Source organism: Pelmatolapia mariae, linkage group LG7 (genome assembly GCF_036321145.2).
Source record: "Pelmatolapia mariae isolate MD_Pm_ZW linkage group LG7, Pm_UMD_F_2, whole genome shotgun sequence".
NCBI classification, from domain to species: Eukaryota; Metazoa; Chordata; class Actinopteri; order Cichliformes; family Cichlidae; genus Pelmatolapia; species Pelmatolapia mariae.
In genome coordinates this window covers 62,202,840-62,211,721 of record NC_086233.1, presented here as the reverse complement: position 1 = coordinate 62,211,721, position 8,882 = coordinate 62,202,840, and the positions used below count along the sequence as shown (strand labels likewise).

The 8,882-nt window shown below is 40.3% G+C and overlaps 1 protein-coding gene across 1 annotated transcript; it reads left to right on the top strand.

Annotated features, from left to right (window-relative positions):
- The first annotated feature begins 867 nt into the window (after positions 1-867).
- Positions 868-5,006, top strand: si:dkey-246g23.4 (uncharacterized protein LOC559426 homolog). Its single transcript, XM_063480423.1, has 6 exons — positions 868-1,102; positions 1,593-1,736; positions 1,816-2,197; positions 2,264-2,531; positions 2,825-3,065; positions 4,653-5,006. Exons 1-6 carry the CDS (start codon positions 868-870, stop codon positions 4,856-4,858), a joined length of 1,476 nt encoding a protein of 491 aa, XP_063336493.1. The 3' UTR covers positions 4,859-5,006.
- The last annotated feature ends 3,876 nt before the right edge of the window (positions 5,007-8,882 follow it).

Here is an 8,882-nt window from a genome sequence, read left to right as displayed (position 1 = left end):
GGAATTACAGCTGGAACTAAACTCTTAACCTTGGAATCAACATTAGCTCAGTGAGTGTTTATGTGAGGGAAAAACTATTAGAATCAAAAACCTCGTATTGACTTCCACAAGATTTTGCATCCTATCTGGATTTTCTCTATAACACCAGGAAATGAAACTTTATGTGGGGTCCCAGTTCATCTTAAAAGCTTCTCGGAGTTTTTGTCAGGGCTCTGTACACGAGCCAGGTACATATTACTCAAATATATCCACCCATATATTTTCTTAACCACTTATCAAACTGATGACAGCAGGGGAACTTGAGTCTAAGGGTGGTTGCCTGGTTGTACTGTTACACTTTCGAAGTACAGTGCTCTGTGCGAGGTTGTTGAAGTTGCTCTATTTTTAGGGACTAAATCGTTATTGGAGACAGAATCGCAGCTCTGGCTCTCAGACATACCTGGGCTGGTCTTGTTGTTGCATGCATTAGTAATTCTGTTCACTGATATCATGATATACATTTTCATATATTAAGTACAGCAGTTGGGTACTGTACTTAGAAGGTAACTTTTTCACTTAGTACTGACAAATTTTAGCTAGAGGTATCCAGATACGTCTTTCTGGTTAATGTATTCGTGTCCAAAATATGTTGATTTGCATCTGAAATTAAACAAGAACATCATTCAGATTTAGTAGCTGTTCTGAATATCTTCAGTGCAGAGACACCAGCCAATATCTGTTTAGAAATTATAGTCTCTTATGGAAATTAATATCTTGCTTAACAATTTCACATCAAATGTAAAAGCACCCAAAAAATAAATAAATAATAACATACTTGTTTTTCTCCCTGTAGATAACTGACTGTTTAAGAAGCCAGCGCAAGTGAACATGGACTCTGCATCGAGAGCTCAGAGGAGAAGGATAACCGTGGCGGCAGCTGCAGCCCCCGACGGGGGCTACGCCTGGTTCATCTTGCTCTCCTGCTTTCTAGTTTTTGGTCTGACCTTTGGGGTCATTAAAGCATTTGGTGTATTCTACGTTGAGATACATCGATACTTTGAAACCACAGCAACAGGTACATCGTGGATCACCTCTATTGCGGTGGCTACCATTCACATTGTAGGTAACTATCAGCAAGTTTTTAATCTTAAGCATGTCTGTATTTAATACAAGCGTATGGAAACGAGTGTGGTGAGAGTAGACATTGGAGCATCCCGAAACATTTACCTATTTTGACAGTATTATCTCGATGCGTTTACCCTTTAAATGCTCTCCACTTTTTAAGTTATGGCCACCAGGTGTCGCTCTTCTACAATTTAAAATTTTTTTTAAAAATTTGACACCTGTTTCTTTTCATGCTGAATGAATTCTACTGCATTAATCACAAAACTACCAGGAAAGTACTCAAAATAATAAGATATCATTTTGAACCCAACGTTTAGGGTAGTTTGGTTATATAAATTATATAGCTGGACAATAAAGGACACTCTTAAGTCAATGTTTAATTCTAAGCAAGTTACAGAACAGATTAAAAAGCATCTGTTATACTGTGAAGTGTGTAAATGTTGTTATGGAATCAGTTATATGAGTATGTCCTATGTGTCCATTTGCAGCTCCAGTGGCATCTGCACTCAGCGCCCGCTTTAGCCATCGCGCTGTAGTGATAACGGGGGGTCTTATGTGCAGCTTAGGAGTTGTATTTGGAGCTTTTGCCAATAACCTCACTGAACTCTACTTGACAGTAGGGTTTCTAAATGGTGAGTGATACAATGCACTCAAAACCAACCGAAAACACAACACAGAAAATATCATATTTGATGTTTTTCTTTGCTGCAGGATTTGGCTATGCTTTAACGTGGACGCCCACAGTGACCATGCTGGGCTATTACTTTGAGAAGAGGCGCCCGGTGGCAAATGCCTTATCCAGCTCAGGAGAATGCATTCTTACCTTTGTCCTCACCCCCTTATTTCAGCTGCTGATTGACAGCTTCTCTTGGAGAGGTGCTCTGCTGATCTTAGGGGGTCTGCAGCTTAACCTGTGCGTATGTGGGATGTTGTTGAGGCCCCTGAAAGCCACCAAAGATCCTACTAATGGCAGTGAGATAAAAGCTGCAGAAGAAAGCTTGGACATCAGATCAGTCTCTAAAGAGGACTTGGATGAGGTCAAGTCCAGCTGCCATGTAGGGAAAGAGCTGGAAATATCCGAGGATGCTGATGAGTGGAGAGTGGAACTATGTTTTGAAGATCCCAATGACAAACATAATATGACTGAAGAATCAACCAGCAGAACTAAGTGGACTGAACTAAAGAACAAAATTCTTCTATATGTAGATTATACCCTCATTACAAATGCTCAGTTCATGATCTACTCTATGTTTGGGGTGTTTGCTGCTCTGGGTTTCTTTGCCCCAGCTCTGTTCCTGGTTCCCTATGCCCGCAGTAAAGGGATCGAGGAGTACCAGGCAGCTGCTCTTATGTCCATCTCTGCAGTGCTGGACCTCTTTGGAAGAGTGTTTTTTGGCTGGGTGGCAAACCTGAGACTGATAGAGACGGTACGTTCAATGCAATAATAAACCAGACCTAGAGCCATATTTTGAAAATCACATGAGAGCAAAGTGCTTCTTATTAACAGTATTACAGATCAGACAGATATGCCTGTTGAGCAAGAAATATTGTAGGTGACGGGTGAAACAATAAGTAAATCATTACAACTTAATATCTATGGAAAGGTAAATAATGCATTGATACTTGGGATGCTCCCGGCGACTCACTGAGAAAAAAAAATGTAACTAGCCCTCTAGTCTGAAACTAAGAAACACTCTAATGCACTGTTTCCTGTTTCCAGGTGCAGCAGCTGACGGCTACAGTGATTCTGCTGGGTACAGTGTTACTGCTATGCCCGTTGGCTACCTCGTTTTCAGAGCTGGTTGCTTTTAGTGGAGTTTATGGGCTGGTGTATGGTGCAACGGTTGCCATTCACATCACTGTGCTGGCTGAGGTTGTAGGCGTCCAGAGGCTCGGAAGTGCACTGGGGTTCTTCATGCTTATACGCAGCAGCGGAGGCCTGCTCGGACCACCTATTGCTGGTGAGTTTTTATAGTGAACACTAAAAACAACAGACATGTTAAACCTTCTGTGAATATCACAAAAGAAATGGATTTTTAACTTTATGTTGTTGCTGTGAAACTCATCCATTCAGGTGTTGTGACTGCAAACTAAAAATTTATAATTATTGAATTATTGCTTTATATTAACATTTCTATTTGCAAAGCTTTAGAAACATTTCAAGGTCGCAGTGTCCCCTCACATTATCCAGTACATAAAGTCTTACACAATGGTTGTGCTTATGCATTTTTCTACAATGTAACTGCAGCACACTGAAGCTCAGTGGAATCAAATGAGATTTTGATACCTTGCTTACATTCAGTACTGCTTTACAATTAATAATGGATTTCATCAAACGTCCATCTGACAGAATCTTTGTTATTCTGTTTTCACTTTTGTGTTTAGAGGGCAAGTGGGTAAAAATCACATTATGATGCTACTTTATGTTTATTTTACAGCTGATCGTTTCCAAATATGTCCTTTTCTTGTTAAAGAGAGGCTCTTTCCCGCAGATTTTTCCTTCTGTTACACTGCATTGCAACAGCAGCTGCAGTAACTATGCATGCAAAGCAGAAAAAAGAGCAAAGAGATGACAAATGGCAAATAGACGCCTAATTGGAAGTGCATGTGTCCTTTTTTCAGCTTTTTCATCTCACCACCTTGCCAAGATATATTTAAACAAGTCGCAAATATGCCATCATACATCTCCAGTAATCTGTCTGCGAATTTAATTAAAAAGGCATTTCTTGAACTAAATTGCAGTAAAATGTTTTTCTGCTCCTCTCCTCTCTCTGTGAAAACCAACACATACCATGAGCCCCGCCTCCCAAATCAGCGAGTATTTAACCTGATTATGGAGGTCGTGACCCACATTCACACACAACACTAAACAAAAGCAGTAAATAGAGATTAGAAAACATCCGGCTTGATTTGGCATGCAGACAGACAGATACGCTCCCTTTGGTGGAAGATTTAAGGTTATTTGATTTTTTTGTTTTTCTTTAAACAAAAGAAAATGTTGCATAGAAAAATATCAACAAATACTTTTCGGTCCTCCCCCCGTTTCTTACTTTCCTGCTGACATTTAAAGCATTTTTTTTATTTATTTAACTCCCTAAAAATCTCTTAATTTGGATAAAAGTGACACCCCCCACATTTAAATGTTGAATTAAAGAAAACGCTCAAGGCTGAAACTGACCTCAAATATAGTTAAATGCTCACTGAAGTGAAGTAGATGCAAATATAGCCAGTGGTGTCCTATTTTTAACTTAACATGGTTCCTCTGACACAGAGGCTATTTCTAACTACTTCTACTACTTTGATGACCGGAGAGTTGATGGATTTTGAGGATGCATCAAAGATTCTATTTATGTTTCCTCCATGTGAGTCGCTGGCTTCACTGCCTTAGGATGAACCTAATGTTAGTGCAATCCAATTTCTGCCTCAGTCTTTTGCTTGTTCATGAACAATAAGATAGTTTAAACATTGTTGTGTTTGTTGGTTTTTTGACAGCATGGGTGAATTCCAGTGATGAATAGATGTTGTCCCACTTCTACTTTTCCTTTTAGGATTCTTCATTGACAAGATGAGTGATTATGGGACAGGTTTCCTCATGGCAGGGGTGTCTCTCATTGTCTCTGCCTTGTTCCTGCTCCTCCTCCACATAATGAACCGAAGAGGTGAGGGCACAGCTAACAAGAGCCAGAATACACACAAGAACAACATAGGACAAAGTCTAGGAGGAGAAGAAAAAGAGGAGCAGGACATGGCATGACAGAGGATTTTCTGCAGTTGGTGAGTTTAAAATGGTCACTGAGCCAAAGATTGCCATCAAAAAAGGAAAAAGAAGAAGTCAAAAACTGTCACCCTGCCATATGTTTCTTTTACGTACACAAGCATCACACAAAATTTCCACTGGAAATAAAGAAATTGTCATTTTGTCATTTTGACATAAACACTTTGCAGCTGATTTCCTCTGTTTACTTTTCACAAAGCACAATTTTACAAAGCGATCTGTCTTGTTTTTATTATTTTCAGTGTTAGCAGTGTCAGTTCTGCAGGCATGTTTACAGTCAGTGGATTGGAACAAATGTACTGGGTTTTTTAAAGATGCATTTGAGATTAATTTCAAGGAAGAGCAAGCAGAAACACGTGAAAGGGCTAACCTTTTTTAACTGAATGTTCAATGCTTTTGGTACCAATAGACTGACGAACATTTTGTACGCTCCCCGAAGCACTGGTAGAAAACACTGGGCTCACTCGTCTGCACAAAGCTGTAGTAATGATAACATTTGACCTGACCGTTCACAAGCTCATTCCCATATGTTAATAAATACAACTTTGTTACTGAACGTCTTTAATCCTTGTATGGATGATGTGTCTGCATGGACGAGTGCGGAGCTGCTACTTTTAAAATGTAACTATGGCTCCCTCCAGTGATAAGATACTGCTATTGCATTTGCAGCCTTCCCAACTGCAGCACTGAGCTGAAAATGCTGATATATACAGATCACAGAGAGGATTACCGACTACTGGGGGAAAAAAATGAGTTGCAGTTAGTTGTATGAAAAACTAAACTGTGTGAAGCATGCTCTCCTTTACTTTTAGGCCCCTTGTAAACAGCCCAGACGCTATCTGAACCATTCAAAGCTTCAACATTGGAGTTTGAAACCCACCGAGGTTTTTTCCTGTCCTATGCTGCACAATTTTTGGTACAAATCCTGCAGTAATGCAAACACACAGTAACGAGTGTAAATAAATACATCCCTCTTCATAAACCTGTAATAACGAGATCCAAAGCGAGGTTTACAAGCAGTGGCCCACACTGGAATGCCCCCACACTAAGAGGCACAAGATATGCAGACTCACACAGGCCAACACACACAGCAAAGGCAAAAGGCTACAGAAATGAAAACTTGCCACAACAAGAGAGCTGCTCTCAGAATACCACAAGGCTTTGATCTACCAGACAGGAACAAAGACCTAATCCATGTTTCATAGGAGCTCTACATGAAAACCAAACACACACATTCATTCACACACACTCGCAGGCACACAGTATGCCGTGGTTGAGTGCCAAGAGACGGATGTGATTACCTATCATCAGGAAACGGTTATTGTTTTCTGAACTGAACAAATGTGCATTTTCAGACCAGTAAAATCAAAAACTAGGGCGGGTTATGCAGTTTTCATTTTCAGTGTAAGGACTGGTTTATTGAACCAGTGATTTGCAGACCATATGAGAGCCATACAGTTACCAGTTGTTCCAAATTTTCACCAGCTCATCGTTGTGGCTGGGACAGCCTCATTCTGTCCCCCGTCCTATTTTAACACTTGTGCACGGAGCACAACAGAAACAGACAAAAATCCTTCCAATATCCGTCAGATCCCAGCAGAAAGTTTCTCTCGCTCTGCTGGCATCCGCCCACAGGCTGCCTCATTTTTACAACCAATCAAAAACAACAAAGCAAAAGCCTGTGACAGTGATACTGTGAAAGAAATGTTTTTCTGCAGGATTATCTCTACGTAGTTTGAATAATTCGAGTTTACCAGTATGGATGATTTGAGCTTCGTGATCAACCTTTGGAATATAAATGATGTTTAGTCGGTACCAAGGACCCACAGTGGACCAAGAGAAGAACATGACTTAGCAGCATGTTGTTAATTTGACTATGATTTGCAATCAGACATCTTATCCATACTCATCAAAATAAAATATCCAGACTTGTTCATTACATGAGATAGGATATTAGTTACAGAGGTCATATAGTTCCCTAAAAGCAAGACTTTGCAGCTTCTTCAGAATTATGGACCAGATGTGGTGTAAAGTGCACTGCAACCTAATAAGTCGACTTTTACATTTAAACAATTCAGTCACAATAAATACGTTGTTTTCTTCATCTATATGAGGGAAAGACCTCGTCGGTGGGATGTGTGTAAAAAGAGAAAGAGAGAGAGAGTGTGCGAGGCGGAGAGCAGTGACCTGAGGCAGCCTAAATCTGACCCTTTCAACATCATCTCCTATAAAGAAGGAAGCACACGAAGAGCTTTGAAGTCTAACAAGAGTTACTGAAGCACCTCCTGGACACTTTGACCCCACAGTAGAACTCCTGAGCTGTGAGTTGCTATAGAAACTGAATGAGTTTCTTTCTTCTTCTTCTTCTTTTTTGACCTGTAGGTCACGGTGAGGAATTCTGCACAGCTATCCGAGTTCAAAGTTTTTAGTTGCAGGATGAGAAGAGCTGTGAGGCAAGAGGGAGGGAAAAAAGACAACTGCATCTGAGAGCTGAGAAACTAATTTGGACAAAAAGGGAAACTTAAAACTAAGGTGGAGCACATGAGGTAGAGCAGTAGGCAATCAACCATAAATAAAAGACAAGAGGAAGCAGAAAGACAGAAAAGAACCAATTACTGTATGCCGGGGGAAGCTCTCATAGTGAGCTCACACATCAGACTTTTTGCAGGTTGGAGCTGTTAGAGGATACAGTATCGTGATATTTTAGTGAACAGAAGGGAAGTCGAGCAGAATCACGTCAGTGAGAAAGTCGTCCTGATAATGAGAAATGAATGAAACAGCTAAAAGGGGTTTAGATTAATTAAGATTTATAGCAAACAGAACCTCACAGTGTGCACAGAAATCATTACTAAAACATATCAAAGCTGTACACATGAGCAGATTTTTGATTTTAGTTGATCTGAGATGTCACAAGATATCTGTAGTACTTTCAGGGGAATGTTCTAGACTACAACGAATTTAAAAAAACAAACACACAGCCTAGAAGTTTGAATAATGAACAGACGTAAATTTGGAGTTTGTTTGTTTGACGCGCTCCCTGCCTTGAATAAATGTTCAGTTTGCAGGCGATTAAATCTTTTGTAAATAAAAACAGCCTTTTTCTGATTTTAAGGTTACTGACAGTACTGAAGTGGAGTATCTGTTTGGGCTTCATGAATGCCTTTTTGTCTGTCATCTATCACAAATCCTTTTATCTGCAGCTCTTCCGTCCCTCACCCTCTTTTTATCTTTCCACCTTGATCTTCTTCCTGCGCTAACCCACAGTATTAAACAGCTGCCATACTTTAAATCATCAGTGACTATGTGTTGCTGTATCTCTAACACTCTTAAATAGTAAACCTTTAAGTGCCATACAAAGGAAGCAAGATTTTATTTATAACATGCACCGACCTGATACTTCATCAAAATGCTAATACTGGGTTAGACCCACTTTTGCATTCAGAACTACTCTAATTCCTCATGGCGTGGATTCAACAAGGTGCTGGAAACATTCCTGAGACTGTGGTCCATACTGACATGGCAGCTTCACACAGCTGCTACAGATTTGTTGGCTGCACATCCATGATGTAAGCTAAGCTCATTTCAGTTTTATTTATCTGGTGTCAAATCTCAACACTCACTTTATATTGTAAGTTAAAGACAATAATGGAGCGAAAACCCCAATAATCAAACCACCTGTGAGCATACATTCAGTGACAGTAGTAGGGAAAAACTCCCTTTTAACAGGAAGAAACCCCCGGCAGAAGCAGGCTCAGTGAGGGGCGGCCATCTCCAACGACCGGTTGGGGATGACGGGAGGAAGACAGGGAGTTTATGAATAACTAATGATTACATGCACACTGAGTGTGAAAAGAGGTGAAGGGAGAAGCAGAGAAAGGTGAATGCTCTGTCTCCCATTCTACCATTAAACACCCTATAAACCACATGTAAACCAGCAGTCTGAGAGCAAAGTGCTCCATTGTGGTGATATGCTGCTATGAGGTCCTTAAGATAAGATATGGCC